At 40.4% G+C, this 17,931-nt stretch overlaps 3 protein-coding genes across 3 annotated transcripts; all 3 read right to left on the reverse strand.

The window, feature by feature from the left end:
- LOC109821353 lies at positions 239-2,615 on the reverse strand. Its single transcript, XM_020387543.1, has 6 exons — positions 2,217-2,615; positions 978-1,871; positions 799-935; positions 631-726; positions 338-519; positions 239-249 (listed from the first exon to the last, which is right to left on the reverse strand). The coding sequence occupies exons 1-6, from the start codon at positions 2,613-2,615 to the stop codon at positions 239-241; spliced, it is 1,719 nt and encodes a 572-aa protein (XP_020243132.1).
- Positions 2,707-5,417, reverse strand: LOC109821354. Its single transcript, XM_020387544.1, has 3 exons — positions 3,849-5,417; positions 3,208-3,693; positions 2,707-3,111 (listed from the first exon to the last, which is right to left on the reverse strand). Exons 1-3 carry the CDS (start codon positions 5,415-5,417, stop codon positions 2,707-2,709), a joined length of 2,460 nt encoding a protein of 819 aa, XP_020243133.1.
- LOC109822894 lies at positions 5,066-6,393 on the reverse strand. The gene is made up of 2 exons (XM_020389153.1): positions 5,959-6,393; positions 5,066-5,474 (listed from the first exon to the last, which is right to left on the reverse strand). The coding sequence occupies exon 1, from the start codon at positions 6,312-6,314 to the stop codon at positions 5,997-5,999; it is 318 nt and encodes a 105-aa protein (XP_020244742.1). The 5' UTR covers positions 6,315-6,393; the 3' UTR covers positions 5,066-5,474; positions 5,959-5,996.

The following is a 17,931-nucleotide window of genomic DNA, read 5'->3' on the forward strand; positions in this document are numbered from 1 at the left end:
ATTTTTTTTCTTAATATGTACGACTATGCCTTTTTTGCAAAAAATCTCAAGCAGTTACCGTGAAGTCACTGATGCAATTTTCTAAAATTATGCGGTTTTCAGTCGAATTTCTGATTTTAGTCACATATCCTTAACAAAACTCATAGGTGATCAATCAAAATTTAGTGCCATTTTTTTTTGGTCAATGAAAAATTTTTATTCACTAACCAAGTATGAATGTTTTTTGTACATCAGATACTCAGTGTTCAACTGAGATTACAAAAAGAAAAAAACTAAATGAATATCTTATAAAACACAGATATTCAAATGACAGAAAACCTCAAAACAACATCATTACTTGCAATTGAAGGGGTGTTGAGGATGAAAGTGAGGACATCAAACTTGATATCTCTAACCAAATCACCAGCACTTCTAGACCTCTGTTGAAAAAGCCTCAAATTCCGCTCTCTCCAAATAAAATATATAGAGGTAGTCAAAGCCATTTTCTTGAACTGCTGCTTTAATCCCCTACCCTTCAACCTGTAAGCATACCAATTGACAATTAGAGACCAATTGCAAGATCTTCATTTAAAATCCAGCCAGCTCATGATACAGTTCCAGACGTTAGCCGAAAACACACATTCAAAAAACAGATGGTTCCTTGTTTCACTGGCTGCACTTGAGCAGAGAATACAGGTGTTTGCATTGATGACTCCTCTCCTATGAAGTCTGTCCTGAGTGAGAACCCTGTCATGAAATGTAAGCCAACTAACAAATGAGAATTTAGGGATCTTTAGACCCCCCCAGACTGTCTTGAACCATATCACATCATTTGCGGTAGGATGAATAGCATAATATAGTGCAGATAGCTTTATTTTATCACCCTTCCAACAAGAACTGATCAGGCATTTCAGATTGTCCACTCCACCATACAAAACCAAAGCTTTGTCCCTCACCTTTAACAATTATTTCCACAACCAGGAATCACCTGCTCTTACTTTGACCTGCCAGATATCCTCATGCTTTAAATAGACTCCATGAATCCATTTAATCCACAGAGACTCCTTTTTAACATGAATGTCCCAAATACATTTCAGAGCTGAAGCTGTATTCCAACTAAGAGCTGAAAAAATTCCCAGTCCTCCTTTCTTTCTCCCCATGCATACTCTCTCCCATGCAACCAGAGGGATTCTGAGATTCTGACCTGATTTTCCCCACAAGAAACTCCTGCATAACCCATCCATTTCCTTGAGAACACTGACTGGAAGAATATAATTTGATGTCCAGAATATTTGAACACCAAGTATTACACTCTTTATTATTTGCAATCTACCTGCATAGGACAAAACCCCATGATTCAACCATTTCTGAAATTGCCCTGAGATTTTTGAAAGGAGGGCATTGCAGTCCATGTGAGACAATTTCTTAGTTGTGAGAGGAACTCCCAGATATTTGAAAGGTAAAACACCTTTAGAGAATCCCAAGTAGTTGTTAATGGAAGACTTGACAGATTCATCTATACCACCAAAGAAAACAGAGCACTTTTCTGGATTTGCCTCCAGTCCAGATACAGCACTAAACTCTTTAACACATTGAAACAATTTATGTACTGAATATACATCACCCTTTGCAAACAGGAGGAGATCATCTGCGAATATAAGGTGAGTAATATTAAGCTGACTGCACTTGGGATGGAACTTAAAGAGCCTGTCATTCTTTAACACCCTCAACTTCCTTGAAAGATACTCCATACTTAGAATAAACAGATAAGGAGAAAGGGGGTCTCCTTGTCTTAAGCCACGTTTGCCTTTGAAATAGCCATGAAGAGAACCATTAAGAGATAAAGAATAACTTGGAGAAGTAATACAAGCCAATATCCAACCAATCATGACCTGTGGAAACCCCAGACCATGAAGGAGGTCAGACAGAAAAGACCAGCTGATGGTGTCGAAGGCCTTCCTAATGTCAATATTAAGCATGACCCTAGGAGAGAGATGCTTCCTGTTGTAGCTATTCACCAGTTCATGAGCCAATTTGATATTGCTAGAGATCTGTCTACCCCTTACAAATGCACTTTAAGCATCATTTACAATATATCCCATAACAGTCTTGATTCTATTGGTGATAATTTTTGATATAAACTTGTAAAGACTATTACAACATGATATAGGCCTATAATCTGAACGAGTTTTAGGACAATGCACCTTAGGTATAAGTGTAATAGAGGTGGAGTTTACCATACCAAGCAGTTTTCCAGAACTGAAGAACTCCTCAATAGCCTCAATGACCTCTTCTCCAATAACAGTCCATGCAGATTTGAAAAAAGAAACATTGTACCCATCAGGACCTGGAGCTTTGTCTTCAGCCATAGAGAAAATAGCTGATTTGATTTCATCCCTGGTAACTGGCCTAGATAATTCCCTGGCTTGAGCTGTATTCAGAATAGGACCAGAGTTTATGATATCCATATCAGGAGGAATGGTAACAACTGCTGACCCCATAAGCTTCCTATAAAAAGAGATAAATTCATTTACAATCCCTTCACCATCAGTGATTCTATCTCCATTGGCATTATGCAGAACCATCACTCTATTGTTGTGCTTGTTGTTTTTTGCAATTAGTGATTCTATCTCCATTGGCATTATGCAGAACCATCACTCTATTGTTGTGCTTGTTGTTTTTTGCAATTGCATGAAAAAACCTGGAACCCCTATCACCCTGTAAACTCTAGGCTATTCTAGCCTTTTGTTGATAAAATGATAGTTCACAGTCTAATAATCTCTTATAGGATGATAAAAAATCCTTTTCCTGTATCATGAGAGAAGAGTTGAAAGGATCTGCATGAAGGTTCCTCTGAACTTCTTCAAGTGCTACTCTGGCTCTTTGGACTTGCTCAGAGATATTGTAAAAATGTTTCTTATTTAACTCCTTCAGATTACTCTTAAGCAGCTTGAGCTTTGTGCTGACAGAGTACATTTTGTAACCTTCAACAGAAGACTGCCAGGTTTTTGAAACTATAGGAATGAAGCTAGGGTGCTTTGTCCACATTTTAAAAAACTTAAAAGGCTTTTTTCCTTGAACACAATCATCATAGATTGAAACAAAAGCAGGGGAATGGTCAGATAAACCTGGCTGCAAAAATTCCACATGGCTGGAATTATACAAATTGATCCACGAGCTATTTACCAGGGCCCTGTCAAGTCTACACCAAATTCTAGAATCGGATACCTGTTTATTACTCCAAGTATAGAAGCAACCCAGAGTTTTCAGGTGACTGAGTTGGCAATCTTCAATGAAGGAGTTAAAATCACTTGTATCAACTGTAGTTAAAGCAACCCCACCTAGCTTTTCTTCATTGTTAATCATTGTGTTAAAATCTCCACACAGTAGCCAAGGATAATTCCCCAAATTTTGGTGAAGATGGCAGAGATCAAGCCACAAATCTTGTCTAGCCTCCAAATGATTGAAGCCATATATAGATGAGATGAAACAATCAAATTTACCATCAACAGATTTTACAGAGCAAGAGATATGCTGTTCAGAAAACTTAACAACTTGAACATCCAAAATACATGGATCCCACATAACAAGGATCCTAGCTTTTCCTGTGTTACCCACATTAGATAGCCACTGCCAGTTTTTCTCAATTTTCTTTGCAGTAATAGACAAATTTGAACCCTTGACTTTAGTTTCAAGAAGAGCAAGAAATGAAAGCTGATATTACAACAGATGATGCTTAACCAATCGTTGCTTAGAGGATTTGTTTAATCCTCTTATATTCCAAAAGGATAGGTTCATTTGGGGATTCCCCCTCTATCTATTGTAGATGGGTCAAATTTAATGTTGCGCAGAAGAGTGAAAGAATTTACATGAGGAACTGCCTTTTTAGAGCCATTTCCTTGAACAAAGGACCAAGGATTTTTAGCAGTGTCAGAACTTACATGATCTACATTAGAACCAGAAACGTGCACAACATGCACAGTCCTGAGCTCTACATTGTCCTTGTTATTCCCAGATTCATCCTGTAATATACCTTTTCCTTTTGAAGGATTTATCTCAGGATCAGATTCTTGAATGTGTATAATATGCTGACCAGGTTCCTGAGATAGATTGTCATTGCTGATACCCACATTTTCACCATCAAAAACAGGTATCCTATCTTGACCAGCATAACTAGAAATTTCAGAAATTTTATTTCCATGAGCCCCAGAAGCAGGCCTGAACTCTTCATTGTTCTTGCTATTCTGCACAACAACCTTCTGATTCAGATTAACTGGTACAGCAGCCTTAGGAACCCATCTTTCAGTCCTGGATTTTCTCTTACAGTAGCTGGATTCATGTCCCACTTGGTTGCAAAATTCACACCATCTAGGTTTCAATTCATAATTCACTTTTTGGGAAAATTGTTTACCATTTGGCCCCTGTATAGAGATTTGATCAGGGAGAGAGGAAGGAAAAGTCACTTCAACAAGGACCCTTGCATAAGCTAACATTTGCTTATTTGCAGTAAGTTTGTCAGTAGTAATAGGTCTACCCACAACACTTACAATTTTACTAATTGCATTAGCATTCCACAAATTCAATCTTAAACCTGGCAATTGGATCCACATAGGATATATACAATCCTTTATCTTATCAATACCCTCATCAATAGACCAAGGTTTTAATAGAAAATGCCTAGACCCAAAAAACCATGGTCCATTTTCAAGAATTTCACACATTTCATCTTTGCTCTTAAATTTAAACAAGAAGATACCAGCTTTTAAAAGGCAAACTTCAGGAGCATTTAAATGAGACCAAGTTTTCTGCACGAAAGTCTCCATAGCCTTAAATTTGACAGTAAGCCCCAGAACCTGACCAATAAGAGAGAATTGCCAAGATGATATACCTTCATTCCACTCATCATTTCCAAACATCACAATGTCTTTTGTCTCAGGGGGAACATAGGACAAATCCAAACCCCTACCAGGTTTCCTGTTATCAGCAAATAAGCTGGACCAGCTTCTTGATACATTTCCAGCAGGGGCCAAATCTTGTTTATCATTTGCATTAATTGAAATTGGTATCCCAGAACTCTCTTTAAGAGGAACTGAAGGGGAGGAATTATCTTTAAGTTCAGTACAAACCTCTTCCACAGTAAACTCCACAGGTTTCAATGGAACAGTATTTTTATCAGAAATTAAAATCGAAGAATCAGAGCTAGTTTTCTTCATGGAATCAATAGAAAAGAGATGAGACATAGGAGATCTAGGAGATTCCACCTCATCAGCCCAAGAGACCCTAGAACAACTACCAGCACCATTAGAAGAACTTTGAGACTTACAGAGATTTCGAGATCTAACACCAATCTGAGAATTGGCCTGAGGAAGAGGAGGATCAGCTAGGGAATCAGTAGATCTGAGGATTTCCATCATCGATTTCTTCTTTTTTTTCTCCATTTGGACCCGTTGACCCCATCACATTTGAATCAGAAACTTCATCATCTTCAACAAAACCTGCATCGATAAGATCTTCAGAAGATTGCAAACTCGAATTTGAAGCTCTTAAACCAATATTGAATAATTTTTTCACTTTTTTCTTGTTTTTAGCCATGAAAACTAAGCGGGGGTGCAAGTTAACGGAGAAAAAGGTATCCGATTCTAGAATTTGGTATGTTGACAATATATTTTGATTCTAAAATTTAGTGCCATTTTATCCTCCATGCAAATTCTCTTCATTATTCTAACATGACAATATGATTGACAATATATTTTGGGATAATATTCTACAATTATTATAACAAAATGGGATATTCATGTAACTTGCGATCGATATCCACGACATCTACTTTTATTATAACAAAATTTTGAGGTACAACACATCATGGAAGGTACAACACATCATGGAATATTCTACAATGACAATACTATTGACAACATACCACTCTCATTCTGTATAGAAAGAAAATTTATGGATGTACGTAGTATCTTAAGCACGTACATTTATGGCTAATAATTAAAGACTAAGAAAAATCTCCCTTAAAACTGGTCAGGCCACAAGAAAGTGCCCATAGCGAAAGCCCTCTTCTCTTCAACTGACCCCTCACAAGCCAATCCGTACTGCATTAGCAGATTGTCCACCCTCCACTCCTCCATCCTCTCATAATCCTCCTTCTTGTACCGAGGATAACGCAGCGGCATCCTAAAACCCTCTTCATACCCGCAGTGAACGCCGGCCGTCGCTTTGAGCTCTCCGGCGATCTTCTTCTTCTTTTGAGCTTCTTCCGAACTACCGTCGCCGGTCGGCTGGGCTACAATCTGAGTCGTAACTATCCCGAGAAACCATCGAAGTGCCATCTTAATTTATGTTTTCGTAGAAATTTTCTAGTAAGAGCAAGGAGATCAGGGTGGCAAGTATTTATATTGGTAGAGAGAGACCAAGAGCAATTATATGAGGCATGTCTTAATTAATTGGGCTCTTAAGGGGGCGTGTAATGCACGTAAACGGAGCTCGACAGCTGTGTGATGGTTACGTGATACAAGTGATTGGCCCAGGAATGGCGTTGTGGGCTTTCGTGGCTCCCAAGAATCCAAGTGGTGCGCGAGATCGAGTTTGCAAGGTAATTCGGTGTTAGTTGTTAGTCTCTTTTGCGCCTTAAATATTTAGGCTGTGGTTGATCAAGCTACTGCGTGTCCGCTGTCTAGCTACGGATCCGGTGGATCATACAGAACGCAAATCAGAGGAATGAATGGCCAAAAGTCATGGGTTCTGCAATGCATGTTTCGACGGTCTGCAATTTGCAAGTTCCGTAGGATCCGTGTCTTGGTGAGGGGTAATTAAAGAGATGTGACGGCAAATGGCGGTCTAAATGATGGCCTCAAGCCCACACACATGATATAATCGAGCTTAGTCCAGAAGGACTAGGATAAAAATCTACGATAGCGGGGTAGATGTTGTTAGTCTAAGGTGTAGACCCAAAGTTCGATACAAGAGCTGGAATCAAAAAATCAGAAAAACACGCAGACAGATCGGCGGTCGACCGGGTCGGTCGACCGCGAACGTGCACAGGGGGCTGGGAGAGCCTGGATCAGGTCGCGGTCGACCGACCCGGTCGACCGCCAAAACCCTGTAGGAAAATCTGGTCTCGGGTTTTGATTGCGGTCGACCGCGCCGGTCGACCGCCAAACTCTCTGGAATCTGATCGGTCGACCAGGCCGGTCGACCGCGAGTATATTTGGCAGTTTCCTATTCCTTTTGGGATTCTGTTTCAACCAGGATTCTATATATACCCCAAACGATTTTAGGGTTTGTACTACATCAAAAAGAGAGCTTTTGACTGCAAAGAGAGAGAGAATCTCAGAGAGATTAACCCCTTATTTGAGAGCTTGTATTTTCTTCTTTAATTAATAAAGAGATTGTGTGGTGTGGCTCCCGAGGACGTAGGCACGTTGTCGAACCTCGTTAAATTTGTGTGTTCATCTCCTTTACTGTTTTTTTGCAAGTTAGATCTTTATTTGTGGTTTTATTCCTACTTTCCTACTTTCAACACAAGGTCCGGAAGGGCAAGGGTTCGATTGATTGTTTCGAATCCCCAACAACTGGTATCAGAGCTTCGTTCATTTACAAGGTTAGATCTTTATTTGTGGTTTATTCCTACTTTCCTACTTTCAACACAAGGTCCGGAAGGGCAAGGGTTCGATTGATTGTTTCGAATCCCCAACAACTGGTATCAGAGCTTCGTTCAGCAATTTGTGTGAAAGCCATGGCAGAGGAAAACAAATCAAAGATTGAGAAGTTCGATGGATCGGATTTCGCCTACTGGAAGTCGCAATTGGAGGACTATCTGTACCAGAAGGATTTGTATCGCCCGTTGATGGGCAAGGAAAAGGGAAAGAAGAAAGAGGAGTCAGATGGTGATTGGGAGGTACTGGATAGGAAGGCTCTAGGACAAATCCGGTTGTCACTCGCCAAATCAGTAGCCCATAATATTCTGAAGGAGAAGACGATGGTGGGGCTTATGGAAGCGCTCGCGAAGATGAACGAGCAACCGTCGGCAGCAAACAAGGTGCATCTAGTCAAAACTCTTTTCAACCTCAAGATGGCAGAAGGACGGTCCTTCACGATGCACCTCAGCGAGTTCAACACGATTGTTGATCAACTTATCTCCGTGGACATCACGTTCGATGACGAAGTGCAGGCCCTTCTACTACTATCACAGTTGCCGGATAGTTGGGCAGGTTGTGTGACGGTAATCAGTAATTCGTCGGGGAAAGAGAAGTTGAAGCTGAATGAGGTTGTTAGCATGATTCTATCCGAGGAGGTTAGAAGGAAATCATCCGAATCAGAAGGTTCAGGTTCAGCCCTAAATTTCGAACAGAGAGGCATAAGCCAGAAAAAAGGGAACCAGAACAGGAATCGGTCAAAATCAGTGAAGAAGAGGCCGAACTCGAAGGTTAGGTCCATCAAAGGGAAGTGTTGGAACTGCGGCTAGGAGGGCCATATGTCTTCGGTCTGTAAAGCACCAAAGAAGGATGTGGGTGAGCAGGAGGCTCATATCGTGCAGGATGCCTTGATCCTTACTATGGATAGCGATTCTGATTCCTGGATCATCGACTCAGGAGCTTCTTTCCACGCCACTGCTAATAGAAAACTACTTCAGAACTATGTAGCAGGGGACTTTGGTAAAGTATACTTGGGGGACATTGAACCTTGCAATATTGTTGGAAAGGGCGACGTTCAGATATAGATAAAGGGCTCTAAGTGGAATTTGAAGAACATGAGACACGTGCCGAAGCTGAAGAGGAATCTTGTTTCGGTGGGACAGCTTGGAGCAGAAGGCTACGTTTCGACATTCACCGGGGATTCGTGGAGAATCTCTAACGGTACTATGGTTGTTGCCCGAGGCAATAAAACGGGAACTCTCTACCTCACTTCACATGCGAGTGACACCCTCGCAATTGCAGCTGGCAAGGAGAGTACAGATCTGTGGCACAATAGGCTGGGACACATGAGCGAGAAGGGGATGAAAATCCTACATTCACAAGAAAAGCTAACCGGGATCGACACCGTGGAAGTCGGGGTTTGTGAAGACTGCATCTTTGGGAAGCAGAAGAGGGTTAGTTTCCAGAAGGGTGGAAGGCCACCTAAGGCTCAAAAGCTAGAGTTGATTCATACAGATGTATGGGGCCCAGCCAGTGTGTCTTCTTTTGGCCGTTCGAGATACTACGTCACCTTTATCGACGATCACTCGAGGAAGGTGTGGGTTTACTTTATGAAGCACAAGTCAGAGGTGTTCGAAATCTTCAAGAAGTGGAAGGCCATGGTCGAGAACGAGACAGATCTGAAGGTGAAGTGCTTGAGATCAGATAATGGTGGAGAATACAAGCTGGGGGAGTTTAAGAGGTTCTGTGCTACGAATGGGATTCGCTTAGAGAGGACTACTCCAAGGACGCCGCAGCAGAACGGCATTGTAGAGAGGATGAACAGGACCTTGACAAAGCGTGCGCGGAGCATGCAATTACATGCAGGTCTGCCTAAGACATTTTAGGTGGATACGGTGCATACGGCAGCCTACCTGATTAATCACGGGCCATCAGTTCCATTAGATTTTGGGATTCCAGAGGAGGTTTGGAGTGGAAAGAAGATAAATCTCTCACACTTGCAGATATTTAGTTGCGTGGCTTATGTTCATATCAGTGACCATGTCAGGGACAAGCTAGAAGCTAAGTCACAAAAGTGCACATTCATTGGATACAACATTGATGAGTTCGGGTATCGCCTTTGGGATGAGAAGAACAGGAAGATCATCAGGAGTCGGGATGTGATATTCAATGAGGAGGTGATGTACAAGGACAGGGACAATTCCAAGGATAGCCAAAGAAGTGGGAACAGCACTACGGATACAGGTGTTTCCGAGTACATGGATTTGGAGGAACTTCCAGATAGGGGCGACGATGTCAGTTCTGACCGTAGAACGGAGGAGACTACAGGTGCAGAAGCTACTACCCAGGACGTAGAGCTTAGGAGATCATCCAGGGAACCCAAACCAAATCCCAAATACCTCTCGTCACTTGATTATCTACTCTTAACAGATAGCGGAGAGCCGGAGTGTTATGAAGAGGCAGTGCAAGTGAGTGAATCTCAGCAGTGGGAGCATGCGATGCAGGAGGAGATGGATTCTCTACTCACTAATGAGACATGGGAGTTAGCCCAGCTACCTGCGCAGAAGAAAGCCTTGCACAATAAATGGGTCTACCGGGTCAAGCAGGAGAGTGATGGAAGCAAGAGATTTAAGGCCAAATTAGTAGTGAAAGGGTTTCAACAGCGAGAATGAGTGGACTACACAGAGATATTTTCCCCTGTTGTGAAACTCACAACCATCAGAGTGGTGTTGAGTTTGGTAGCTGCAGAAGATCTCTTTCTTGAGCAGTTAGATGTGAAGACTGCCTTTCTTCATAGTGACTTGGATGAAGAAATCTACATGAAGAAGCCTGTTGGCTTCATTGAAGAAGGAAAGGAAGAGATGGTGTGCAAGCTCAAGAAGAGCTTATATGGTTTGAAACAGGCTCCGAGACAGTGGTATAAGAAGTTTGATAACTTCATGCAGAACAATAGCTACAGAAGATGTAATTCGGATCATTGTTGTTATTTCAAAAGGTTCGAGTTCAGCTTCATTATTTTGTTATTATATGTTGATGACATGTTGGTAGCAGGACCGTGTTTAGAAGAGATAAACAGTTTGAAGAGGCAGCTAGCAAAGGAATTTGCATTGAAGGCTCTGGGTGTAGCGAAGCAGATTCTAGGGATGCGAATCAGTAGGGATGAAGCTGAAGGGACATTGAGATTAAGCCAAGCTGAATACATTGAAAAGGTACTTCAGAGGTTCAACATGCAGAATGCTAAAGTTATTAGCACACCCCTTGAAAGTCAGTTCAAGCTATCTGAGAAGCAATCGCCTAAGACAGATGCAGATAGAGAGCATATGAACAGGGTGCCATATTCTTCGGCCATTGGGAGTCTCATGTACGCGATGGTTTGCATGAGGCCGGACATCGCCCATGCAGTGGGAGTTGTGAGCAGATTTGTAAGCTGTTAAAACTGATTGAAAACCGTCAAAAACACATCCCAAGTGCGAGACAAAGATATCTAATTCTTTCATCTGAACTCGGATTTGAGTGATTCAAGATGTGTTGGAAAGCTGACAAAGATATCTACAACTTTTATGTTTTGAGTTTATTCAGATTCTAAAGGGATCATGATCAAAACAGCTCCACAAGTTCAGAGACACCTTTGGGTGTCTCGGCCAGGTCCGAGACACCTTTGGGTGTCTCGGCGCTATTTTAGTCATAACTTCCTCATATAACCTCCAAATGATCTGATTCCAGATGGGTTGGAAATTTGACAAAAATATCTACAACTTTCCTGTTTTGAGTTTCTTCAGATTCAAAACGAATCATGGTCAAAACAGCTCCACAATTTCCGAGACACCTTTGGGTGTCTCGGCCAGGTCCGAGACACCTTTGGGTGTCTTGGCTCTATTTTAAGCATAACTTCCTTATATAACCTCCAAATGACCTGATTCCAGATGGGTTGGAAAGTTGACAAAAATGTCTACAACTTTCCTGTTTTGAGTTTCTTCAGATTCAAAACAAATCATGGTCAAAACAGCTCCACAAGTTTCAAGACACCTTTGGGTGTCTCGGCCAGGTCCGAGACACCTTTGGGTGTCTCGGCGCTATTTTAGATATAACTTCCTCATATGACCTCCAAATGACCTTATTCCAGATGGGTTGGAAAGTTAACAAATATATCTACAACTTTACTATTTTGAGTTTCTTCAAATGCAAAACGAATCATGGTCAAAATAGCTCCACAAGTTCTAAGACACCCTTGGGTGTCTCGGCTCGGGCTGAGACATTTTGTTTTGCACACTTGTCCATTTTCGCCATAACTTTTTTATCCGAACTCGGATTTAAGCGATTCAAAGTGCGTTGGAAAGCCGATGAGGAGTTCTATAAGTTCCAATGATTAGATCATCTGTGGAATAAATGAGACACGAAGGGTATTTCGTCTTTTGTAAGTGACACGAGGCTCCCGATCCATTCGTATCCTCATTATTCTGAAACTCCGTTTCTTCACATAATTCGTCAACCCACTTTATGTGTTTGTCAACATCAATCAAGCTCCTGTGACTTGGATTATGACATTCATCGTCTTTTCTTAGCACTGAGCCGTTCGCGGAGACCTATAGGCAATTTTCGATGCCTACAGACACCCCCTCCAAAGAGTTCCAGACTCGTTTCTTTTGTAGAAGAGGCTGGAATACTTTGGATATGATTGGCCCAGCCTTCGGTCGGCGTAATGGACCTGTAGTTAGCTTTAATTCTTGACTCCTTCGATTTTCAGTCTATTCGATGCTTTGACGAATAGCTAAAATCCTTCCGGCGCTGCGTTTATCGTCTGGCCGTCGTCGAAGTCTCAAATCTAAAACCGATGAGTTGAGTTTGGCTCGTGTCATCGAGTTGACTTTGAACTGACTATCTCCGTCATGATATATTGACTCGCGTTGACTTTTTGATCGCAACGCGTTGACTAGCGTTAACCTAGGGTTACGCGTTGACTGGCATTGACCTAGGGTTACGCGTTGACCGGCGTTGATCCTAGGGTTTCGAACGTCGAATGTTGACTTTTTGTCGCAACGCGTTGACCGGCGTTGACCTAGGGTTACGCGTTGACCGGCGTTGACCCTAGGGTTTCGAACGTCGTACGTTGACACAGTTTATACTCGTACGTTTACTGGAGTATACACAGTTTAAGCTCTTAAGGTATTGGAGCACAGCGGTCCCAAGTATCGGGGTTGCAGGACTAACTGTTAAAGCTGATTCATCTGCATTTGTGGATCTTATTTTAATGTTGTTGGATAATCGAGTCACGAGACCAACTAACAGAGCTGATGCATCAATGACTCGCACTTATAGAATTTTTGGCAAATTCTCAGTCATCAACGGGTTTGATGAGCCTTTACCGACTACCGTTTGAGTCGGGCTAGCATGCAGATTGTTTAAGTCTGTTCCACATGTGACGTTAAGCTAAAAGAGTTAACCCTTTTAGTGCTACGATATTGAGAAACTGGAGTTGTGCGCAACTTCAGTTAGCCTTCATGAGTAGAAGACGAAGGCGGAGCCACACTACGAGGATCGGCGAGATCGCCGGGATATTGTTGATTGAAGGAAGAATTTTTTTCATGGGAAAAGATACATGCGCAAGAAGTGGGAGATTTCAGTGGGAAACTCATTGCAGGCAGGCACTTTGGTCTCCAAGTGGGAGATTGTTAGTCTAAGTGTGTAGACCCAAAGTTCGAGCAGAGAACTCGAATCAAAAGATCAGAAAAAACACGCAGACAGATCGGCGGTCGACCGGGTCGGTCGACCGGCGTCGGTCGACCGCGCAACGTGTACAGGGGGCTGCGAGAGCCTTAGGATCAGGTCGCGGTCGACCGACCCGGTCGACCGCCAAAACCCTGTAGGAAAACTGCTCTCGGGTTTTGTCATCGGTCGACCGGGCCGGTCGACCACCAAACTCTCTGGAATCTGATCGGTCGATCGGGCTGGTCGACCGCGAGTATATTTCGTAGTTTCCTGTTCCTTTTGGGATTCTGTTTCAACCAGGATTCTATATATACCCCCAAACGATTTTAGGGTTTGTACTGCATCAAAAAGAGAGCTTTTGACTGCAAAGAGAGAGAGAATCTCAGAGAGATTAACCCCTTGTTTGAGAGCTTGTATTTTCTTCTTCAATTAATAAAGAGATTGTGTGGTGTGGCTCCCGAGGACGTAGGCACGTTGCCGAACCTCGTTAAATCTGTGTGTTCATCTCATTTACTGTTTTTTTGCAAGTTAGATCTTTATTTGTGGTTTTATTCCTATTTTCCTACTTTCAACACAAGGTCCGGAAGGACAAGGGTTCGATTAATTGTTTCGAATCCCCAACAGATGCATCACGAAACATGGATCATTTACGCAAATCTCAAGCACCATAATATTTTGCCTCATAAGTCATGCAATTGATCAATCACATTTTTTTTAAAAAATTACATAAAGAATTGAGTATACTTTACGGTAAATCCGACAATAGTTAAGAACTAAACAATTATAAAATTAGTATATAAGTATCACGTGAGAATATTTGGAGGGATATTCTCACATTTGCATAAAAGGATATAGTAAAGTGTCAATTTTAAAAGTATCAGAGTATCAGTTTGGATCCTTTCCAATTAGGTGGCAATTGGAGAGTCTCTAATTCCTCCAATCAGTGTCATACACTTCGAATTCAAGGAATGAGATTACGCCAGGAGAAAAAAAAGCACTATCATCTTCAAAACGACTATTTTTCGAAAACCGCTACTCTTTAAAAACCATCTTCACAAGAATGTAATCCTACATGACTTCGTCCATTAAATTTAAAATGTACAACAATGATTGAAGAATTTAGAGACTCTCCAATTACCACATAATTGGAGAGAATCTAAGTCCATTAGAGTATACAAATAGTGTCAAAATCAGGTAAGGGCATTTAAAGTGCGAAATAGGAGAAACTATAAGGAATGTGGGTACTCATTGGCCAGTTAAATTTGCCTTCTTAACAAACAAAACGGGCTGGATTAGGCCCATTCAAATTGACGTCGAAACAAGCAAATGCCAAACATAACAAATGGGCTATTATTCAGATATTAAATCCCTGAGTTGGGCCTGGGGCTCTAAACTTCATGAGAGTAATGTTCTAGGTTGGGCTGGAGGTAAATCAGGCTATTGCTCCTAAAGCGCTAAACAATATAGCACTCGCAAAGAAGATCTCAAAACAGTAAACTTAAAAGTTTACATGAGATACAAATTAACCAACAAAATCTAGAATGTTTTCATAATTATCAGACTGGAAATAAATGACGGATAACTCATGTTTCAGCCAAAATCGGGTGTATAAATGTTTTTTGTACAAGTATTAGATGGTTGTGCGCTGATGTGGTAGGATACAAGTAGCAGAATTTAGATTATTGTGATGAGCATAGGTGTCAGAAGATGAAGAACTTAAAGACGTGATTATTATAACAAAAAAATATGAAAACCATCTTTAACCCTTTTTGTATATCGTCTTACCTATAAAGAAGAAATGCAACTTTTTTTAAAAAAAAATTGTTGGTGCATGACTATTTATATATGAAGATAGTTTTTCGTCGCAAGATTTTGATGGAGAGCGTACGATTACCATGAGCACTTGATGCTAATCATGCTGATACGTGGTTTTGATGGAACAATTAATCATATTTGTATTCGGAGCCCCACGTACGCTCTAATTGAGTAAGACTGAGAACCAAAAAAAAAAACTCCACTCTTCTCTGGAAAACATTATACTACACCTTCAATATATGTCACTATTTATAGCTCTCTCCTCTTATTTAATGCACACCTACATTTACATTTATTTAATAAACTTATCCATAAGGAATTCGTGATATATAGCTAGAGTAATCCAAATCCTAATCCTATCGGAACTCTTCCTGGCTAAACACATTCTATGTGGAAGTGTATTCGTAGTTCCAATTAAAAAGACTGAGATGTCAACTGAAAGGACCAAAAATAGATGGGTACTTGGGATTTAGGATTTCTAACTTTGAAAAATTCTTCAAGGACCCAAAATATGGGACCAATAGGAGGGACAAGTGAGGTGTCCCCCTCCTATTGGGAAAAATTCTTCAAGGACCCAAAATATGGGACCAATAGGAGGGACAAGTGAGGTGTCCCCCTCCTATTGGATAATGAGTTTATGGGACCAATAGGAGGGACAAGTGAGGTGTCCCCCTCCTATTGGATAATGAGTTGGCCATCATTAATTCGTGAAGTCTTCTGGTTCTTTATAATGACAAATGATCAAGTCACAATTCCACTAAACGTCAAATGCTCTTCTTGATATCTTCTTCAGTTGCCTCTTTGAGTGGATCTCCAAATGAACCAACAAGTTGCCAGTAATGTACAATCACATTCTTTCTTCTGAGGATTGTACCCATGCCCAGAAGGCCAAAGGGCCTACTATTGAGATCATCCAAGATGGAAAAGAACTTTAGTTTGATAGGTCCAAATCAAAATTGTGGAATAATATTTAAGGAATAAGTTTTGTGAGAACTGATATAATCTTGTGTTTTAAAAGATTGCTTTTGGTAACTAACAAAAATCTTGATAAAGGAAGGAACAAGTGTATGTGGTCCTTATTGCCGGTGATATTGTGTGTTCAAAGAATATTAACTCTTTAGATCATTAAATTTCGTAATTTGTGCACCGATCAAAGATTGATATTTCTAGAGTGCATATCTAATGCCATGGATTGATATCCATATGATACTTACATCAAATTGTGTTAACCATTGGATCCGTGCACGAATCCCAATGTTTAATGATCTAGACATTGATATCCAGTTGGTGCGTATTTAACGCCATGCACCTAGGACTATTTGATGTTTTCACCTTTATCATAGGTCAATACTATCAAAATGAACCAAAATACAGGTCCTGATGTCAAACTAGTGTGCACAAAGTACTATACATTATTTACGGTGAAGTTTTTTAATGTCTAGTGAATTATTACACGTAAAAGAATTTCATCTGAACTGAGTGTGGAACACTTAACTTTAAAATATTATACATTGTAATATAGTCTACTAGCATCATACTCTAAGAATGAGTTATGGCAATCTAATTAAAATCATTTACTTTTCTTTATTCTACAAGAAATTTTATTTCTTGAATAAAAGTAATAATACCCAATCATTTCTTTTATTTGTTATTAAAAGAAATAAAATTTCTTCATTAAACATACAAAAAACTATCTATCTTCTATCTTAGTCACCTCTCTCTGCCCACCATCATGACATCTATATATAATACTTATACATTGGCATTGCATTTCCTTGATGTTAAAATATATAAAAGTAAGTTACCTTGTCTTTTAAAAATTTTTATCTTAACATTCATTCTTAGGGCGGTCTGAATGGCGTGTTTTAGCAGGCGATTTCTGCTCTGTTAAATTGCGCCTCTGTCGAGATCAAAATGGCAAAAAAGAAGAAAATTAGTGGGAAGAATATCCTTAATATTGGTATTCGAGCTTCAAATTCAAGTTTATTATCTCTTACTGATCAATCTGATACTAGATTTGCCGATGAAGATGATGTAGTTTGTTTCTCAAGTGTAATGGGATCTACTGGCCCCAAAGATGAAAAGAAGAAGAAATCAATGGAGGAAATTTTTGATTCAACAAATTCTCTAGCTAAAGATCAGTTGGCTGGGGTTCAGGTTCGTCACTTGAGTAAGTCTCCTCTTTCTCTAAGTGAAGCAAGTAGCTCTGCTAGGGTTTCTTGGGCTGATGAGCTTGATGTGGATATTTCTCTTAATTCTCCATTACCTCGGCATCTAGCTTCAAAATCGGCATGTGATCTTGGATCTGATCCATTGATTTCTGAATCGAACATTGATATTGCTATCGTTCCATTGAATTCGATACATATAGCAATTTCAAATGTTGAGAAATCAAGAAAAGGGAAAGCTGGTTTTTTCCCCTATAGAATCCACTAATGTTGCTCATGTAGTTCAAGATGTGAATACAAAAAAAACGTTAGGTGAGTTTCTTTGCTGATAATAGGAAGCCTGGTTGCGTTTGGATCTAAATTATATTCCATCCAAAGCTGAAGATGTGGTTACTTTTGATGATGAGGAATGTGTTAGGTCTCATGTTTATGATCCTACTATATAATCTAGTTTTTATGATTAACAAACAATTCCTAATAACGTTTGTCGAGTTTTTACATTTTTTGTTAGGTAATCTACACAAATATATGCGTCGAAGGTTGGATGGAATCGAGCTTAACGATAATATCTAAAGGAGGTTGGAAGGATATCGGAATGAAGCGATGATGACTTCAAGTCAAGT

This window comes from Asparagus officinalis, chromosome 8, assembly GCF_001876935.1.
Source record: "Asparagus officinalis chromosome 8, Aspof.V1, whole genome shotgun sequence".
Taxonomy (NCBI): domain Eukaryota; kingdom Viridiplantae; phylum Streptophyta; class Magnoliopsida; order Asparagales; family Asparagaceae; genus Asparagus; species Asparagus officinalis.